Source organism: Calypte anna, chromosome 4A (assembly GCF_003957555.1).
Source record: "Calypte anna isolate BGI_N300 chromosome 4A, bCalAnn1_v1.p, whole genome shotgun sequence".
Lineage (NCBI taxonomy): Eukaryota > Metazoa > Chordata > Aves > Apodiformes > Trochilidae > Calypte > Calypte anna.
The window spans coordinates 18,797,839-18,818,972 of record NC_044248.1 but is presented as its reverse complement, the minus strand read 5'-3'; the positions used below and the strand labels follow the sequence as shown (position 1 = coordinate 18,818,972).

General features: G+C 40.7%; 1 protein-coding gene across 1 annotated transcript in view; it reads left to right on the top strand.

Annotated features, from left to right (window-relative positions):
• The first annotated feature begins 3,650 nt into the window (after positions 1 to 3,650).
• The window catches only part of DLC1 (DLC1 Rho GTPase activating protein), a 38,049-nt gene continuing 20,565 nt past the window's right edge, over positions 3,651 to 21,134 (top strand). The window contains exons 1-3 of the mRNA XM_030449786.1: positions 3,651 to 3,771; positions 16,102 to 16,173; positions 19,078 to 19,159. Coding sequence (XP_030305646.1) covers positions 3,759 to 3,771; positions 16,102 to 16,173; positions 19,078 to 19,159 — 167 coding nt within the window. The 5' untranslated portion in view covers positions 3,651 to 3,758. The remainder of the gene's footprint in view (positions 3,772 to 16,101; positions 16,174 to 19,077; positions 19,160 to 21,134) is intronic.

Sequence of the window (21,134 nt, the reverse complement as noted above, 5' to 3'; positions counted from 1 at the left end):
AAAAGCAGACAAAAACACAGAGCTCCTTCTTTTAAAATAATCATTTATATGCACCACAAAGAATAAGGCAAGGTTAATCTTCTGTATTTTTTAAAAAAAGGGGGGGGCAGGGGGGAATGGAACACCTAAACCTAAATGTTTCCTGGGATCAACTACTGTTTATTTCTAGAGGAAGACTTCTAGAGCAGCAAGCCTACCAGTTACAAGCAGTAGAGCAGCACCTATGTTTATGCAATACAATGACTTTCCTATGTATTATTTTAAAAAATACTTTGGAAAGATGCTTTCTTTCATTTCGTGATTCTCTAGTAGGTGAAACAACAGCTTTCCTTCTCTGAAAGGAAGGCATTCTAAATAGTGCTTATCTCTGAGAAGTGATAGTGCAAACATGCTTTGTCAAGAGGCCTCAACAATTACAGACTCCTTGAAATAATTACTTTTCAGTAAAGTCAAGTGCAAGAAAATGCAAAGTTAATTGTTTTGCTGACAATGGTTGGAACAAGAAGGTACTCTGGACTGTGGAAATACTACACACAAATACCACAAGGAATCCAAGCCCAGAGCCAGAGGCCTGGAAACTCAGGCTGGAGCTGCACTATAATCTATCATGCTGCTGCTAAGAGGTTATTAATACTAGCGTTTAGAATTGCAATCATGTGCCTGACAATCCTGTGTTTGTACCAGCAGGTCAGTTGACTAATTACAAATTGGGACTTTTCTGTGTACTGCACTATTGAGAACAAAAAGGATGACCAGGGTACAGTTAACCATTAAGGCTTTGGGCCTGGGAGGGAAAACTGAGGACAATCAAGTCCTTATTATTAGATGCTGTCCTGCGAATCACCCCTCTATGCAGTTACAACAGAAGCAGAATTCACCTTCTAAAGTGAATAATTGTGCCTGTCGGGCAATCCTTTACAATTACTTTACCATCCAGCAAGAGCTCATTGATTGCATTAAGGATAACAGCACTCCACAGAGACAATCCTCTTAGGCAGACTACTTCCAAAATCCTGTGTCTCTGTCAGACAGCTGCCTGCTCTTTGAATAGCCAGAGAGATAAAGAAATAAAAATATTAAAGGCCAAAGCTCTACTGATTTCACAACACTCTTTAGAGCCAGATGAGTGATTAGGGTGGTTGTAGCCTGTTAAACACCCATGCCTCAGGTGGAATGCTCCTCTGAGCACGTTTTACGGTGAATTGGAGACTGGTGCCTTCCTTTCCAGCTCCAAAAACATGCCTGCCTAAGCAGCCCTATAGAATTCCAAGTTAAAATGCAAGCCAGAGAGACTGCATGTCTTCAAGAGTTGATAACAAACTAGAATCAAAGCCTTTCTCTTTCAGATTACCAGCAAGAATCTAATCCAGGTCAGTGATAATCCTCTGGCATCTATTTAGTGATGATCCCAGCAGACAGACTTCTCCAACACTAAGTCCCTGGTTCTGACATTGATGAGGGAATCCACAAAGGCTCCATGAGAATGGAGATTCCTCCTTTACTGTGGAAGCTGATTAGCCTTGAAAGCAGAACAGGAGAGTAGAACTAAAGCTCAAACATAGTGTTTTATCAGCATCGGCATCATTCATTTGCTATTTTACAAAGTGGTAGATGTGAGAATGATAATCTTTTCTTTAACTACTGAGAGCTTCCCATCTTCTATGTCTGGGCCACATTTATCAAGTATCTCACTCCCCTCTTCCAGAATCTTCAGTCCAAATCTCTCTGACTTCAAATTCTTGTTTTGCATCCATCACACAACCCTCTCATTTTGGATTTTGCTTCACTGCCACACACTTCTCATCCTCTCAGTAGTTTTTTTCACTTCCCTTTCACACTGCTGAGTCCTCCAAAACTTTCCATTTTTTTTTTTTCAGTAGAGTAGAAGCCCATTCTCTCCTTCTTCAGAAGCTTCCTGTGGCTTCTATACAAAAGCTTCCTATACAGAGATGTAGGGTTGGTCCAGGAGGCAGCCTAAGCAATCTGTGTTTACAAGAACAAACCCCGATGCTTTCCTACATATTCTGCTGTATTCATACATATATTTTAATTTTTTTTTTCTATTTTTCATCTCTTTTGAGGATGCTTATTGGAGAAATGTATTTTTCAGACATAAAAATGTCACACGTAATGTGGAACTGGACTTTTACAAGTCTTGTCATGACTGTTTCTGTCACTTCCTACTCTGCAAGTGTGTAAAACTGTATAAAAAACCCACGCATGTCCATCTCCCCTGGGTAAGAGTTAAGAATTCACATTTTATGGGCCTGACCTACCTTGTAAACATATATCCCTGCTGCCTTATAAGAAGCATTCAAAAATGCGGGTAAATGGGGATATGCCAAAAAGAGCTGGAGCGAGTTTAGATATGAAGAGGTAATTGATTAATCAGGTAATGTATGTAAAGTCAAGCTTGAAGATATAGTGAAGTTCCACCCTCTTCTGGGCTATTAAAGTAAATTAATGATCTGGAGCTGTGTAGGGGTTTCCAGAAACAACACTATATCAGCCAGCTGGCCACAGTTGCAGCCTATAGGAGGAGATGTTTATTCTTCAGCAAATTGCCTGCTCAGACACCACACTATATATACTCTATATCTGACAGATTATAGTGCAGAAACGACAACCAAATCTTAGAATAACACCAGTAAGTATAAAATATGATGCTAGCTTGGAAGAAAATGAACCAATCATAATCTTTGATGGGACCCAGATACTTTCAAAATTTCACAGTACTCTTTTCCATGCTGATAGTTTGGCAGTTGCTCAAAAGTAGCTATTTTGTGCCATTTTAAAGCTCTGAATGTGAGCATCAACCTAGAAACAAGCATTTGAACAATCTTCACAAAACACATAGGGGAGTAAATGGTGAAGAGAGTGATTTCCAGGCACAGAGCTACTAAAACAGGCTTTGCTGTGCCATCTCCATGTCATGCCCATGGTTGTGCTGTGGTCCCCACAGCGAAAACACTTGGAGGTTTCTAACCAGGTCCAGACTGAGACTCTGATGATGTGCAGTCATTTTCAGTGTTTCACAGCACTCTTCGACACTGTCTTGGGGAGGCAGGCACCACCATTCCCACAGCCACCCTATATGGCTTGGTTCAGGCTTCAGGCTCAGCATCCTTCATGCCTAGGGCAGCTCAGGCCTTCCCAACCCAGTTTGTTACAACCAGGGACCACGCTGCCTTTCTACATCGGCGCTCTTCTATATGCTTCCTGGAAATAATATTTAGAGTTTTGCTGACTGCTTTTTATAAACATCACTATCGCCTAAAAGGCCACCGCATGAGCTGACAGGCATTAAAAAAATCACCAAGGAGCAAAGGGGACAGTTGCCATTTAGACCGTCTTTGGCCACATTATCTTTGGTTTGTGGAGGTCCCTTTTGGAGCCCCCTCCAGGAGGGCACATAGGGGGTGAGGGGGTGTGCGTGTGCTGCGTGTGTCTCTTTCTGCTAGGATTTATGGGTCGTAACCAGGTAAGGGTTTGACGGGGTTGTGCTTGCCGGTGCCGAGCCCTCCTCTTGCGCAGAGCGGTAGCGCGGAGAGGGCGCGGAGAGCCCGGGGCGGGGCGGATCCTGGCGGCGGGGCGGGGGCGCCTGAGGGGGCGGGCGGCCGCGCAGCTTCCCCATGCCGGGTGTCAGTTGCGGGGAGGCGCCGCCGCGCAGGCAGGCAGGGAGGCAGGAGAGGAGGCAGGAAGGCAAGGAGGCAGGCAGGCAGGCAGCCCCGCGGAGGCACCGCGGCAGGCGGGACACCATGATCCTCACACGTAAGCTTGGGGCTCGTCCGCCCTGCCCGCTGGGGTGAAGGGGTTGGGGACTCCGCGGGCGCAGGCTCTGCGCGTCGGGGCCGGCGTTGCCGAGAGGTGCTTGGGGGGCAGCGGGGTGAGGTTTGGGGGGACGGAGATCCCCCTTTTGTTACCCCGGGGTCGCCCGGTTCCGTCCTGCCGTGCGGTGCATGCCCAGGCGCCGGGCTTCGCCCCGCCGGCCCCTCCGTGTTTGCGGGAGTAAAAAGCGGCCGTCGGGATGGGGGCAGCCCCAGGTGAGGCTGGAGGTCGGAGTCATTTTATAGCTGGGAAGCGGCCGTACATTGCGGCTCGGGAAGCGCGGGGCCGAAAGGTTAACATCCGCAGAGCCTGGGGCATGGAGCTGCGGAGTGGCCGCGGAGGGACGCGCAGGATGCGACCTTTCTCTCTTTCTCTCTCTAGCACCGTGGCCCGTCTCCGTTCTCTTTTCTTGTGTTTTTTAACCTTTTTTTTTTTTTTTTTTTTTTTTTTTTTTTTTTTTTCTTTCCTCCTGTGCGAGACGAGAACCGTCGAGTTTCTTTTGAAGTTCTTGGTAATTAGCCCGATGGCCTCCAGGAGCCCGGTGGCTCCCCCCGTGCGGCGGTGGCCAGCCCTAATGTCACCCCTGGCGGCTTTGATCCCGGCGGAGGAGCTGCACCTCCTGCCAGTCGGGATCAGCCCCCCCACCCTCCGCCCCCTTCTCGGGGCAAACAGAAAACCGATGCTGTTTTCCAGTTTTACCTTCCGTATCCTCCTCCCTTTTTTTGCAAACAACCACCAACGAGTTACTTCCATCATAACTGTGAAGTTGTTGAGCGATGTATTGCCATTAGCCTAATGAGCTCTATTGCCAGTCAAGGCCACTTAGGGGTCCAACAGTCTTTTTTTTTTTTTTTTTTTAATTCCTCTGTTTTCTTTTGGATAATTAGACAAATAAGTACATTTAAACAATTTCTTCAACTAGGTCAGAAGGTTCTGCCTGATGTGTCATAGTACTTAACATGTGTGAATTGAAAGACTAGGGAGTGCAGTTTTCTCTTAGGCATCTATTTATGGATGCTTTTATTTTATTTTTTTTTACAGGAATAAGTGTGATCTGTTTGAATTGCCCTGATCAAGATATTACCAGCAGCAAATGAGTATCACTGCTCTGAGTCACGTTATTTTTTAGGGGTTTTGTAGTGAACTTAAGGAAGATAATAGACAAGCAGATTTTATACGACGCTCTGAGTATGAATCTGTCAACAGTTCGGTGTCAGACTGATTCAGCCTCTGTCTGGCAACCATACTATTGCTGACAGCACATGGAGTTGGTGTTAGGCACCTCTGTTGATTCCACAGCTGTAGCCTGCTATCTTGACTCCCAGGTATCCTTACTGATGTCCTGTAGGCATTCTGATCTGCATGTCCTGTAGAAGCAACAAAAAAGAGGAAGGCAGAGGTGGCCAGGAAGTGGGATTGATGTCTCTTTAGCATATAGTTTTGGGGTTACTACTTCAGTTTGCCTGTGGGATCCTGATTAGGACTGAGATTATTTGATTATGAAATACAGTATATGCAAAAGAAGATGTATATATTTGTTTTCTTTCATCTTCAAATTCCTAGAATCAAAGCATTTGAAGCTCCCTTTTGTAACCTCCAGGACTTCCTGATCTCTTTATCTTCTTTTAAAATAACTTCATTTGTTAATTGATTTTCTTTATCAAAAGGAAGTGCAGGTACGTTGTTTTGAACACCATGGAACTATTGTTAAATTTAATTTCTAAGCGGTAGTTGAAAGCAAGAGTATATGGTGTCATGTTTTTGTTTGGGTTTTAAATCTCAATTGTATAGATTCAGTCTAGGATTTTTAATTACTGAGTCAGGATCTTCCTAGCCAGTTCTGCAGCTGCCTTTGCTGGGCTAGAGAAAAAGACTGCTGCTAGTCATGGAAACTCACAAGTACCCTGTGTGTTTTGCTTCTGGCGGGTGCAGGAAAAAGGTACTGCAGTCGTCTTTATGCACTAATCTTGAATGTTTATATTTGGATTCCTAGAAGAGGGAGATGAGAGGTGACTTTACTTTTCTGGTTCTTCTAAGTCATTACATTCTAGGCAATGATTTGTTTGAGGCATGTGAATTTATGAGTTCTGCAAATATTTAGAGATGCAGGTTGCATGATAAAGTTAGTTTTTTCTGGTCAGCACACCACAGTATGTTATGTTTGGGCTTCTTCAGAGATTCAAACTTCTCTTCCCCTCCGATTGAAGTTGTGTTATTGGCTTTAGCATAAACTCAACTGCACCCTTGGCTGGTTAAAAGGAGATGGAGGAAGGGAGCTCCTATGTTTAACAGGATGGTCCTGTACTGTAAACAAGCGCTTTTCATGCTTAACTATCCTTCCTAGCAACAGGAAGAAGGAAATGAGGCTATGCAAAAGGACCCTGACACATTTCAGACAATGCCAGACCCACCCTAGTATTCACACAGTATAGCCAGAAGACTTGGGGAAATAAAAATAACTTCAGACGTTTCCCCTTCCTTCCTTTGCATATTATAGAAATACAGTGATCAAATGATCTACAGTTCACAGAAAACTTGCTGGGTGTATTTCCACTCAGCAGAGAGATGATGCCCCTATGTAATTAATGTATGAATTGGGTATGATGTTCTGCTTACAGTCTGAGCCTCTCTGTTTCAGGGGAAATGAATTATTTTTGTAATTTCATCAGTTCCAGGTGTACTTTTTGCTTGCACCTATACTGTCAGTAATTCTGACTGATGTAGGGTTTCAAAATTGTATTGCATATTTTTTGATTTCCGAAGGTCTTTTCCAAGTTTTTTCTTTTTCTTCTTTTTCTTCTATTTTTCCCCCTTCTCTTGTTTCAAGGGGAAAAAAAGTCTGTATTCCAAAGGTAATGAGCAACTCTCATGAAAAGGGCAGAGGACTGGGCTGTGGTTTGAGCTTTCTGGTTCTTTTCACTGGGTGCTTATTCTGCCATATTTGCTGACACTGAGTTAGTCCCTATCCTGCACAACATACCTTCAAAATCTGCTGGTCTTCTGGTACTGTGTACCACTGCATAACTGGTAGAATTAAAATAAAGTGGAGAATGACTTAACTGGCTAGCTTTAATTCACTGTTTCATTAACTGAAAGTTACAGATACTACTACACACCTTTCTGAGGTACTTTGGTGTCTTTAGAGGAGCATGATAAGCCTTGTTATTTGTTAGGATGAGTGTTCTTTCAAATATGGTATACTATTATTTTACCTTGGGAGGAGCTGTTCTAGATGAGACTAGATCAAGAGAAAATACTATCCAGTCTCTCTTCCAATGAGGACACAATATGATAACTCACTGCTTATAAAAAATTTATACCATTTTTTTGAAAGTCAAAAATGATGCAGAGTTCCATAGACTTTATTTTATTTTATATTTAGATTTATTTTATATTTGTCTAAATCTGTATTCAAATGCTCATGTCCATCTCTGCAAAGTATGCTTCTTGAAGAGATGCGTGAGGGACATTTGCTTAGGCCAGCAGTTGACACAGTTTGTCCTTCCCCAACTATTCTTGTCATTTACTGAAGATTCGGGGTTCTGCATTCTTGCATTTTGGGGATGTTCCTTCTGTGACTCTGTGGAGCCACAGAATGAGATGCTCTGCTCTCCATATGTGTATCTTGAAACAGATTTCCCCAGTGTTGGAAGATAGAAGAAATTTTCCAGTGTAAAGCCTCATGATCTGTTATAACTTCATTTTTTCTTTCCATGCATAGTCTCTCTGCTTTCTTTTGCAGTACTGTGCTGCCTTTGCAGTGCTATGATGGCTCTGCTGTATCTACAACGTTCTGTCAAGGTGTGACCATTAGATCAAGTACTGAGAAAAGCATTTTCAAGTGTGCACTAAAGCAGACAGAATGCTATAACTGTCTGTATTACCTGGAAAAAGAAAATTCCTAGTAATATTTGATTTGGCATAATCCAGATTTGCATCCTTAATTCTGAATTAGGGAAAGAAGCATTCAGTGGGCCACTGCCAGCTTTGCACTGGGCTGTTTTACTGCCACTGTTGTTTTGTATCTAGCATTGGATCCACACAGGGTGCAGTTTGTGGACTGCTCATCAATGAGGTAAGCACTATACGATTATGATGCAAAGGTAGTCTTTGTTTCATACAGCTCTTCCTATGTGTGTGGCTTAAAAAACTAGAAGTAACTATCTGTATAAAATCTACTTTCTTCTATATGAACTATTGAGGCAGCTCAGATCAGCTCTTGCTTATTTTATGGATCTGAATGGATAACCCAGACTTGGGATATTTTTGGAGGAAGTCTATCACTCTGGACCTACTCTTGCCTCCCTCTGGAGCAGGATGAGCCTTTGCTCTGAGCTTTGCATACAGCGTACAAGTTGACAAGCTTGAAGACAGGGTGTGATGGGAGATCAGTGCTAGGCTTGGGAGTAGCAATGGTTAATGATTGCCCTTCAGTATGTTCTCAAAGGCCATTCTAACCAAGTCATTTCTGAGAGAAGGTTAAAGTCATCTTCTGTTTCCCAGTCTTTGGAGGAGGATTCGTTTCTCACTCTGGAATCTGTCAACATGACCTCCTTCAGAGGATTTGACTAACTGCTTTCTTTGCCCCAAGTAATCCTCCTTCAAGACCACCCTGTGTTAATCAGGCCAGATAAATAACCCACGTGCTCAATTATTTCTTAAGGTTTTTTTAAGTCACTTGACATCTTGTTCCTCTTCATGAAGACCATCTTTAATATATAAAAATAATCATCCTTTTAAAGGAAAACTGCTATATAAAATTTGCTTTTCTGTTCAAAGTTAGTTTTATATTGCATTGTTTTCTGAATTTATTTTCATGATCCACCAGTATATGTTCAAAATGCAAAAAAACCATTTAGGAATAAATTAAACTTTGTAATGAGTGTAAAGCGGGAGTTGTAATGGGTTTTTTGTGTCCTAGAACATGTTTTCCTGAAGTCTTCAAAAAATTAGGAAGCAATGCAGCTGACTTTGGGCAATTAGAAGCACTCTTAGTAGTGTGAAAATAAGCAGTAGTTGCAATCCATTACAGATTGTATAGGGGAAAGGCATGACAGATACATGGAGAGTATCCTTTTTCCCAGTAACATCCTATTAAATCCTAAAATGGTGTTGCTTTGATGATTGCTCCTTGTGATGGAGGAGAGGACCTGTTGCCAGCCAGGGCATGCACTGGGGGTGGTGGTTGTGCCCTCGCTGCCCTCCTGCCATTGGGTTCTACCCTTCCTTCTGCTCTGATGGAAATCAGAGCTACTTTCCATGCTTGAGATGGGGCTTACAAGTAATTGGACTTAAAGAAAACACTCTCATTTTAAATATTTTTGGGGGGTAAAAATAATGAGAACTGTGAGACTGATTCCTGAGAAAAAGTATTGTTGGCTTTTGGAGACCTGTGGATCCGTGTTGGGAAGCATTTAATTCCTCTGAAAATCATGGTTCCCATTGATTTCAGACGGTGTTGGCTCAATCACTAAAGATTTTGAACATTTTCATCAGATGCTGTTTCTCTTCTTAAGTTTTGAGCTGAAAAACCTTTTATTTCAATATGCTGAAGACTATGAAAAGGAGATTCAAGTTAATTAGTTTTTTGTTTCACAAAAGCAGTATTGTGTTTCCTGTGCTAGCCAAGAGGATTGGTGAGCAATTAAAGCTACTATATTGTGTAACCTGGTACAGTTGACAGGGAGAGAAATTACATGCAGCCAGCATACACCTATGCAGATATTTTAGAAACCAGTCACATTTTATTTCTTTTTTTTTTTTTTAATTTAGCTTTCATCATTACAAGAATAAACAAACTGAAAAACCCATCAGTGGAAGTAAGCCATTTGCTGTCTCCAAAAGCTCTGCTGACAAAAAAAAGTGTTCAAGCTTCCTGATTTTTTTTCAGAGAAAATATCAATATATGATCTTAAAACATCTGTTTCCTTACTTGTTCTTCATCTGTTCCCACACAAATTCCAAACATACTCTGCTTCTTCTCCCAGTGTCCTGTGGTTTATACATAACATCAGCAGAATAGTTACTGTCTAGCTGCAAGGCTCTGTAACTTGAAAAAGCCAATCCCATGTTTAACCCAAAACCAGCCAGGAGCACAAGGACAGTGTTTCTTCAGTCATCATCATAGAGTTGAGAAATATTTAAATATTTGAGTAATATCCCCCTCCTCTCAGCCCCCTCCCCATTCTTCCTAGTGTTTTTACGACTAGAAAGCAGTATATATATTTGGTGTCACATATGGTTTCTTTTAAGAACTTGAGGGTTTTTTCCCCCAGAAAGTTTTTGGTAAGAAATGTTTTCTTGAAATGGTGTGTGCATCCGTGTCAGTGGCTGTTGAGGCAGGCAGCATGAAGGGGAGATCACAGCATGTATCATTTGACTGTGGAAGGTAAATTGAAGCACAGGAAAACACAGGAGCACATCAAAAAAGGCAGCTGCTATTGCAAAATCCAAGTTGCACTTCAAAGGTGAAAGGAGCAAAGGGATCCTCTTGGGAAAGTTGTCAGCTTTCACTTCAAAACCTGCAAGCTTGTATCAGCTCAAAAGCCATACTTAATATACTTTTAGACTCTCTGGTTCTTCAAGAAATGAATCTTTTATAGGCTGGATGTGTCAGACTGGTATTTTAGGACGTGTATAAGATAAGATTGTTCTCTTAGAATTAAAAGAAGGTGTCCAACCATGTTAGAAATTTGGCAAGAGCTTTTAACGGGATTTTCATCATTCTGTAGCTTTTAGTGGTTGAACATTTATTGACAAACTTAGCAAGTTTCAGTGTTTGAGGGCATTATTCTTGTAAATTACATTTTTGCTTTCTTTAGTCCTTGTTACATACAGCTTTCATAAAAGGTGTGGAGCACTAAGTTAATTATAGTGCCTAAGGAATATTTAACTATGTAGGTTTGAGAAAAAACAGACTTAGGGGAAGGAATTTAATTATTTTCAAGCTCTAGTTGCGTATCTTCAAAGTGAAATAATCTGAGGCCATGGACACATAGCAGGCTAGCTCTTAGGAAGTCATACTGTCCCAACTTTAAAGGGCTGCAGGCATATGACATTACACAGAACTGATTTATCATTTTCAATGCCTGGCCTGCTCATTTGTAGACAGTTTCCACAGTGCAGTTTTTTTCCTGGTTTGTCTCAGATTTCACATCCGTGTTTATGTATCTATAACCTAGAGGTTGGATAGTGTGATCAAGTCTAGTGTTGGGACCACAATTCACGTGTCAAGGATGTAATTCAAGCACTTGGAAGAATGATTAGTTGTAGCTAGGCAATGGAATTCTATCCAGAGGAGAATATGTCTCATATATACCACAGCTGGTCTTAAAAAATATGATCCTGAATGATTTCAAGCTTCTTAATAGCTCAGGATAGCATTTTGGAATTGGAACACAAATTCTGCAAAGCACCAGAAATTTCAGAGGAACACAGTAAGTAGAGACAAGTATTTTCTGATACAGACATTAAAAAGAGGACAAGTTTCTGAGCATGCAAATCCTTTTTCAGCCATTAAACTGGAGCATCAGTCCTGGGTGGTAAAGAATCTCCTTTGTGTTCCATCTGTGCCTTAGAAAATGTGCAGATAGTTTATGGAGTTACATGCATTATAGTAAGGCTCAAGAGGGTTCCTCTCTAGCATTCATAATGAGAAATCATGTTCTCTGTATTGCAGAGGAGACACTCTCCAGCCAGGTAATTTAGGAAGATGATTTTTTATTAAATTTTTACTTTCATATTTCTATTCTGAAAAAGTTAAATAGTGACCTTCAACCCCAAACAAACCAGTAGTTAGCTCTGGCATTGGAGTGAAATGAACCTTCAGCTCAAGTCTCACCACAGATTTTTACAGTCTGCTTTAGCAACAGAGCCAAAAGGTGAGATGGGTAGAACTGATGTGTGGAGGTGCTAATATGGCTATAAAGGTGTCTGAGTTGAGTGAGGCAAGAGGAAACCATCTGCTTGGAAGAACTCTTCTTATGATGTTTAGCACTTAGGTGAAAATGGAGTCAGTGCATGACTGTACAAAGATACATCTGCTTTGCACCTTGTCCTGAAGACCCTGAAAGAAATGGTGTTTTAAGTTGTGTGTTGTTTCATAGAAGCAAAAAGAAAGGAAGAATGAAAGCAAATGATCTACATCCTAGCTAGACTGCTATGCTTTTTTTTTATGTGTTTTTTATTTTCTATAGTAAGGAAGGTTTCATCCAACAAAAAAGCTGCAGACAACTTAAGAGGTCTCCCTTCTGCAGCTGCAGTATCAAACAAGGTGTGAATTGAGATGGTTTTGCTTCAAAGTTTTAAACTTGCAAATTCGTGGAGCCAGGAACCAAGATTAACCAAAGTTAAACAAAAAGGAATTTAGAAGTTTCCATTTTCACTCACCAGTTTGGGGAAGAACTGGGTACCCCTACCCCCCAGGAAGTGGGTAAATAAGGACTAATGGTTCCCAACCATACACAAAAGGAACTCCTAGCCTTGATTTGAGCATGGAGGCCTGCTTTGTGAAACAGACTAACAAATAAAGCTGTTTCCAATAAAAATTTCCTGTTTCCTCTATAACACATTTGCCTGCTGTTTGCTTACATGACACGAAGAATAAAGACTTCATTGTCCTCCTTTTTGGGTAATTTTTTGTTTTGGGTGGGTTTTTTTGTTTTGTTTTACTTTCTCAGAGATTTTCTTGTGTATCAGAACATTTAGAAATAATAGTGTGATTTCTTTCTTGCCAGTGGTTCTTTCGTACAAGAACCTCCTGCTGCTGGGGGAGGGCTCAGGATGCACATCTGAAAAGCTCTACATACATTTCTTGCCTGGAATGTATACTGAATTGTAGTTTATTGTAAAGGTCTTAACTGGCAAGGATGTTTGATTCAGAAAGGAAGTGGCAGAGTAGGGAGGAGGGAGTGAAACCAGTCCCTTGCCTGCAGCAACTTATATCAGCTCAGCTGCCAAGTCTTCTTCAGAAGGATGCACATGGTGGGAAACTGCTTTGCATATTTTTGCATATTGCACATATTGTGGCAGATCAATTGGGGCTGAAGTAGGGCTTCCCTGAAATGCATTAGAAAGCAGTGCAGAGTTCCTCTGCAAGCTCCCACTGTTCCTACCTGGCCCCAAGGAAGCAGATGCTGTGCTCAGCAGTGAGTTTGTAGCCCAGGTAATGAGCTGTAACCTAGGTACAGTGGGAGATGGAACAAAGGCTTCTGGCTGCCCTGTCTCTTCTAAAACTTTTCAGAAATAGTTGGAAAATCTGATTTTGGAAGCTCTGTTCTCTCTCCTGTCCCTTCTTCCTGTTGCTATTGATCCAGATGACTAGGACTTGCACATATTCTCATGGCCACCTGAATATAAAACCATCGCAGCTGGTAAACCAAGAGTCCCAGAGCTGATGGTGCTGAGCTGGAAAAAAAGGTGGTATGTGGGAAGTGTAGGAATGAGCTCTCACTAGCATAGTTTAAATGATTTGACCAGAACCTCAGATTTAACTAATGTATTGTATTCTCAAAGGCAGATTCCAGTGAAGTTGTGTTAAATAACTTTTTGCCTATACAAGCTTTCAGCTGTTTAAGTTTGTGTTTCTTATGTGAGAAAGATTGTTCTATGTACTCAGCTTTCTGTGCAGCCTATTCAGCACACCTTGGGCTGGATTCTCCCTCTGGCTATATTTTGATCTGCCTGAATTTCACATATGTACACAGTTTTATTCCTACTTTGGCTCCTTAGTGTAACCAGCAGGGTTGAGTTGGGGAATTTGGGTTGGTGTGACCTTTCTGTTCATCTGACCACAGGGTATTGGAGCAGTCTAGAAGCAGTCCTGGGTTTGGCCAACTACAGCTGATAAAAAGTTTTAGGTTCTGCCTCTGCTCTGTCACCCATACCCCTGCCATGTCCTTCTCTAACACATGCTTGGTGTGGATGGAGGTGACACAGAGAGAGCTCTGACCACAGAGGCTCTCTGCCCTCTTCTTCAAGACACATCCCCAGAGCTCTCACCCTTCCAGGGACTTCAATAGGAAGCAGTCTAGAGCCCTGGCTTTCCCAGAATGTTTGAGAGCGAAATGGGGCAAATATTGCTTTGATGCTGTCCTCTAACTTAATCAGTGATCAGGTGTACTGGTGTTTTGTTATTCTCTGCATGTAATGTGGCCAAGCAAGAATAACTCAGGTGTTTCATTGCCCAGGCAGGCTTCTTGGGAGATTCTCAAAGGTATTTTTAAAGCAAATACGCTCTGAAAATCCCAAAGGTATCTGACACCTGGATGGTTGTAAAATACAACTGCCACATAACTTTTGTATATATTTGCAGTAAAAACACACAAAGTTCTATAGAGAACCTTAAAAAAAAAAAAAAAAGTCTGATAAATGCATATGCATAATTTTCTAGCTCTGGAAATATTTTACAGGTCATACACCTGGGGTGCTCAGTAAAGAGCCTGTGAACAAATATTTAGACACATTTAAGAGCCACTGTAGTAGTAAGGAATCTGACACATTTTTCAATTGCACTGCAAGCATCTACCTGCTTTTTTTAGGTAAATACTGGATATCAGGGATAGCTTTATTTTCAGTTTTAAATAAAATTCTCATGCATCCCAAACACTTCTGCAGGATGTGACCCTATAAGACAGTGCATTTTATTTATTAACTTTCCTATTATTCCCTTCTTTATTAAATTTCCTATATATTCCATAGGGTACTGAAATTTAAATACTCCTTTAAGCAAAACTTTACAATCACTTGCAACTGGAATTAAAGAATGCTTTTTCTTAATGAGTAGCTAAGTCAATAAGTCTGTACGTGCTTGTTCTCATGTGGTCCCATAACCCAAAGGTGAAGCAAACACAAGTTGCACAAATGCCTGCTTGTCCTGACTTCAGCGAGAGTGGATTTTTAGCTGTTTATTTATCTGGAATGTTGTGCTTTGGCTCACCTTAAGCCTTGGTTTGGGTATGTATCTTAGCAAAGTAGTCTGGCAAAGCAAAAATATTTCAACCCTCTTGTAGCAATTTGAAAAATTAGAGGGGGGTTGCAGTCATTTTGGAGATACTAAAAGGTGCCTGCCATTTCATCAGATTTTAATTGTGTGCCTGTATCTCACTGGGAATATTTCATAACATGCCAAAGTCTTGAAATACTTTACTCCTGTTATATTTGGCTCTTTGCTACCCTATATACAGTAACTTTATTCTGAGCAATTTTGAACAAAATCCTTAGCACATAGTTTCTGCAGCAGGTAGCTGTATTATCCTCTCCAGGTAGGTGGCAAAATTGTCTGCTGAGTTGTGCATAATGAAGCTTTTTTCTGGTCTGTCAAGAGCAGTGAATATAATCAAAGACAGTTGAACTGTAAGAGTTTGATTGCTCAATGTCTGTTGATCAGTTCTAAGCATGGAGCTAAATTCCCAGTAGAGCTTACTGGAATTTTCAGAAGAACAAAACTATCTGTTTCCTGAACACATGGAGAGTACCCTAAATACCTATTACATTTTCCTAGTTTTAGCTACTAAGATAACATATTCTTTATTTCTGCTTGTATTAAGTAACATTAATTTATGTGTAATTTATTCACAGACTAATATAAGCCATTTTCAGAATGTTTCCTTTCTTTTGGGGTCATGTATATTTATGTGAATAATTTCACTTCGTGGCATGCTGTTTTGGGCAGTGTCAGGGAAAATGAGCTGAATTTCCAGTTACATGCCAAGTAACTCATAAATGCCTTGGAGACCTCCAGTGAAACCAGGTTCTTGTTGGGTAGTAAATATGTGCTTGAGTGAACTGCAGTACAGTATATCAGTTGTTCCACGGCTTGGGTCTGTCAGTACTATCTACAAGATGCTAAAGTCCACAGTATTACAAGCTCTACTAGGAATTTCTGTCAAGACGAAGTAGTTGTGCCAAGTTCATAAGATTTCTAGAACAAATGCTGCTCAAGTTCACTGCAGTGCTGGTTCCTCTAGTGTTAACAGAACCTGTGCAGAATAATCCATAATTCTTGCATCTTTTATCTGGGCCTGTTTCTCGTAACTATTATAATGATGAGCTGTTGGTAAAACGTGGATGACTGCTACTGACTTCCCAGAATCTAAGATATGTTTGATCATGAGAAGAAAAGCAAACTGAGACAAGCAAACTTGTGTGTCAGTTCAAAGTTGCTGAATATCTAATATCTATTTTGTAAGAGGAATAGTAGAAGTGGTGGAGAGGAAGTTTTTGCTTTGCAAATCACTAATCAGAGGGTGTCTTTTTTTTTCTGTCCTCTTCCAGAAATCGAGGCCAAGGAAGCTTGTGACTGGCTGCGGGCTGCCGGGTTCCCGCAGTACGCACAGCTTTATGAAGGTAGGCACCTGAGCTGGCACACTCATCATCCCCTGGCAATTTTTGGACAGTTAGATGTAATAGGCACCAATAAATAAGGTTCAGGGGTACAACTGAAGTGAATTTTAGGGTCTGGGCTGCCTTCTGCTACTTACCACATGCATAGACGTACCAAACCCAATGAGACTCTGAAATGCTCTCAGAGTTTAAATTTATTCCAAGTTTCTCTTTTAGCCTTTCTTTTCCAAGTATCCTCATAGCACAAATCCCTGGTACATTCCATGCTGTTAAAACACAAGTGAACCGTATTTCTGTAAATGTGATTGGCCCGTGCTATGAGCCCAGTCCTAGAGAAACCCAGAAGGTATGTCCAGCTCTGCCTGCCAGCACCCCTGGTGGAGCTGAAGTAGGCAATTCTGCACATACCTGGATGTGTCTGTACACCTCATGATTCACAGGTCTTGTGAGGTTTTTCAGAACAGTTGGAGTAGATGCTTGGCATAGTTCCACTATGACAGGAAAAAAAGAACATACAAGCTTGTGCAGGTGTACAGCAGCTCCTCAGAGACAGCTGACTCCTGTGCACGTCATGTTTGTCTGTGGGATGGATTCACTTCTCATGTCCACTTCTACAAAGGTTTTGCTCAAGGAAAACTGTTCTTCATTGCCTCTCTAGCCTACTAGCTGGAGCAAAATAGAAGTTTGCTTTAAAGTGAGACATCCTAGAGATTCATTTTACAGAGGTATATTATTGTTCATAATTTCCACACACACTACCTAAAACTACTTGCGTTACTGTGCACTCTTATCTGCCTCTTCCTTTTTTGAAACAAACTGCAGCTGCTGCATGTAAGAATGAGCATAGAAAGTCCATTATTTACAGTGAATAACTGTTGGAAACTACAGCAAATGCTGAGCTGACCTTCTTGAAAAATGATCTTGTTGAGCTTTGATATGCAGCTGCATTGGCAATACAAGATGATAATAGCACTTCCAAAAGCAGCACTTTTCTTCGCCTGTTCAGAAATTGAATTTCCTTTTATTATTGCTCTTCCTCTTTTTTTTTTTTCTTTTTTCTTTTCTTCTCTGTGCAAATGGAGATGCCAAGATTTTCTTGTGATGCAGAGCTGGGACTGTACTTCCAGTCTTTGTTAAAACTGAGGACAAGACTCCTAGCTGAATATATAGGCTTGTGGGTTTCAGGTTATGCTGAGCTGTAAATGCAACAAATTACTTGAGTTCAGAAAACAAATGCTACCTATGATTCCCATTGCCTTACCTAAAGACTCGAAACTTATATCATGTTTCTAATGTAGGACCATGTCCTACCTAACATCAAAAGGACCACAGAGGTGGGAGCAAGAGTCAAGACCAAAGCCAGCCATACCCATTGAATAGACAGCTGTCCTTACACAAAAACAATATATCATTGTCCTTTGCAAGATCCCTGGGTGGCAGCAACAACAGCAAAAGCAGCAGTGGGATAAATTTGGTATTAAAAAAAAAAAAAAGACTCATGCATACTATCAACATTTTCTGAATCAGCTGACAACTCTGATTTAAGTTCTCCCATTTGTTGTCTTGTGGGCACACTTAGGGTCTAACTTTCTTAGAGCAGAAACTTACATCAACACGGGTGAAAAATGTCATCTGAATGTATTCAACCACTTTACTTGCACCTTAGACTTAAAATAGTGAAGGGGAGACCTATGAATCACTTAGGGATAAGACAAGTGTTCTAAGAAGGCAACTATATGGAGTGGTTCTGTGTAGTACACATTTACAATGGAGATTAATCAGTGAGCCTCTTAATTAATCATCTGCTTTCATTAATTAATATAATTAATCAGCTTCCTTTTGATTAGTTAGCTGCTTTACTAAAACTGCAGTTTTCTGTAGAAAAGCTAGAGTTTCTTGCATATCATGATTGTCATAATTTTTTTATTCCCAAGGCAAAATCAATACAAATAGTTGGTTTGAGAGATTATCTATCGGTATAAAAAAAGCCAGAATATTGATTACCTCTCCACAAATTAACACTAATCCTATTCTTTTCATCATTTCAGCTCACTGTTTTCTAGTCTTTGTAGATTAAAATATTTTCTAGGCAATCACTTGGACCAGAAATGTTGCATGCAAGTGCAACAGCATATTCAGAGCATGTTCCTTTGTTGCTGTGTTCTATGAACACCCAGTGGCTTTGATGGGAGTGTTGGCTGTGGTAGGAATGCTGGATCAGGACCTGTATGACAGTCAGGAACCTGTGGAGGACAGTAAATAATATATATGTGATTGTTGCTTCAGAGCTGTAGTAAATTTTCAGCTCTCTGCCAACATTGTTTCCTCCCCCTCACTCTCCCAGTTGTTTATCTAAATAATTCTCTAAGGAAAGGAGGCAGTATGGCCTCCAAGCAGCTTGGCTTGCTTTCATTTCAGACCATATGTCATTCATGTTCTAACAGTGTCAACCTTTAAATAGCCTGATTAACAGCCAAGGAGTTTCTGGTTTTCATTCTTTTCCAAAGATTTGGGTTTTACCCAGCTTTCTTATTTAATGTGAGATATTAGTACTTTGATGGAGGATGTGTGTTTATTTTAAAGAAAGCTAGCCTAAATCAGTTTAACTTCTGATGTCAGGTAAGGGAGCTCACATTTGCCTTTTTCTGTCTCCCCTTTTTTCATCTCTGCTTTGCTCATTTTCTCCCCATTTTGCACATTGAACTTTAAGTTATCAGAGCAGCACATCAATAGCTGCACATGAGAAGGAAGCAGCTCTAGCATTTGAGATGGTAACGTGTGTTTGCCTGTAAAGTGCCAGTCACTGGCATCTTGGTAAGCTCAACTGGAAGCAGATGGTTGTTTTGAAATAACTCACTGCTTGGACTAAGAGTAGTTTTGGTTCCTTATCTGTATCTCTTTCTGCAGATCTTCTTTTTCCAATTGACATCGCTCTGGTCAAGCGAGAGCATGACTTTCTGGACAGAGATGCTATTGAGGCCTTATGCAGGTAGGTGAAAAAAAAAATCACTACATTTTGAAACAATACTCTTTGTCTGTCATACAAAGTATAACCTGGGAAAAGAGTAACCTCAAATTCATTATGGACTGTTAAATACCCATTTGCTTGAGATCCTTTTATTATTCACTGGCAGTATCCATCTTTGGTTAGAGTATGTTGGGCTAAGCAATGTTTGGGGATCTTATTTAAAACGAAGCTGGAAGGTGGCAGAAGAGGTATTTCATAGGCATATTTTTTTATTATCACTAAACCCGGAATTATTTAGGCATGTGAAAGCAGAGGTCTGCTGGCTCCAGCCATCTGCACATACAGCTGTGACATCAGTTTAGACATAGGAATTATTTTATGAGAGCAATATTTGCAAAGCTGTGCTGCTGCACTCCGATGCTCTCCTTCCTCACATAGGTGAGTAGCTATGTATACAAACGAAACAAAAGCTATGTATGCAGACCCTCATGCTGAGCTCAGTGCTTCACCCTGTGTGCACCATGATCACCATAGTGCGTGTGGGCATGGTGAAAAATGCCTTAACTTTCATGTCTGCTTTTACCTAAAAATGAGAAGTTTTCTGCTTCTGCCCTCCATTATGGCAGCCTTCCAAATTGTCTGCAAAATGAATGCTTTTGGATATTGCATGCATGATGTCTTTAAATGGCAGTAATTCTAATGAATTACTAAACCCCTATATGAAAGGCTTTAAGTTTATAGTGCTCTCATGGCATCACTGCCATACTTGGAAGGGAAAGAGGGAGATTGGAATGTAAAGTTCTTCAGAATTATTTACAGGATTTTCAAATTAAGAAAACAGATTTGTTGTTCAGTTTCTGGTAGGGAGAAATTCTCATTAATGTTAAAATCACACTCAAGATGTGCCCTGCTCAAGTGTAGGGCACTTATTCCATTGATATTAAAATGCAGTGCATCTTTGTGCTTATTTATGTGCTCTGGAACTTGTGAAGTCATTGAACAGCAATGTGAATACATGCTGGTTCCCAGAAGCATGGCCTTTCCTTGCCAGGAACACAAGATACAGTCAAGCCAGCATATTTTGGACCTAGTACTCACCTGCAAGAATACTGGTGTTATATATTTATATGGGAAAAAAAGGTAGCAGATTGTTTCTCACTGGTGCAAGTAATAGTATGCCCTCTGTATCTCTTTGAGATTGGCAGCTAGTGGGATCTGTAGTTAGCACTTTTTTTACTGAACAGAGGACAGTAAAAACATCCATATCCTAAGAATGGAAGCTTGTAATGTGAGCCATCTAATAAAGATACAAAACCAAAAATTATTTGGCTATGTAGATATTTTGTGAAACTATGAAGTCTTTCTCAAGTTTGCTAATTGTGAAATAACCTCTTTGTTTCATCTTCAAATAATTTTCTGTGTGATATGCGTAAGAATCCACAAGTCTTGCTGTAGTTGGAGACAAAGGCTGAACTATATCATTCTGAGGCTGTAGTGTGTATATCAGTTGTCTCTTAGAAGATAACTTGGAAACTGAAGCCAATGTTTCTCCAGAAGCTTTCAAATCCCACCTCAGGCTTAAACCAAAGTAATTCAGTTATTCATCTCAGGTGTATTAATTTAGCCCTTTCCCATTTATTTTAGACAAAATCACTAATTTCTGCCTTTAGATTTTTTTCCCATGTCTCTTTAAATTTTTTAAAGCTCATTAAAAAACATGGAGAGGGCACATAGTTTGGAATGCTGCATTTCTGCCTGAAGCCTGAGTTTATTTTGACTCATGCCATGATCAGTGTGTAAATGGTACAGGCTTTGACTCAGTAAAAGGCTTAAAGCTGCTTCACAGCCTTAAGTCCATTACTGTTTCTTGACTGTATTGAAATGGTATTGGAATTATTTGCATTTTCAGCACAGAGCTAAATGGACACTGCAGTGGATGGGAATCTGCTTTAATGGATAACAACGAGGGTTCTGCCAGCCAGTCTACTTACTTGGC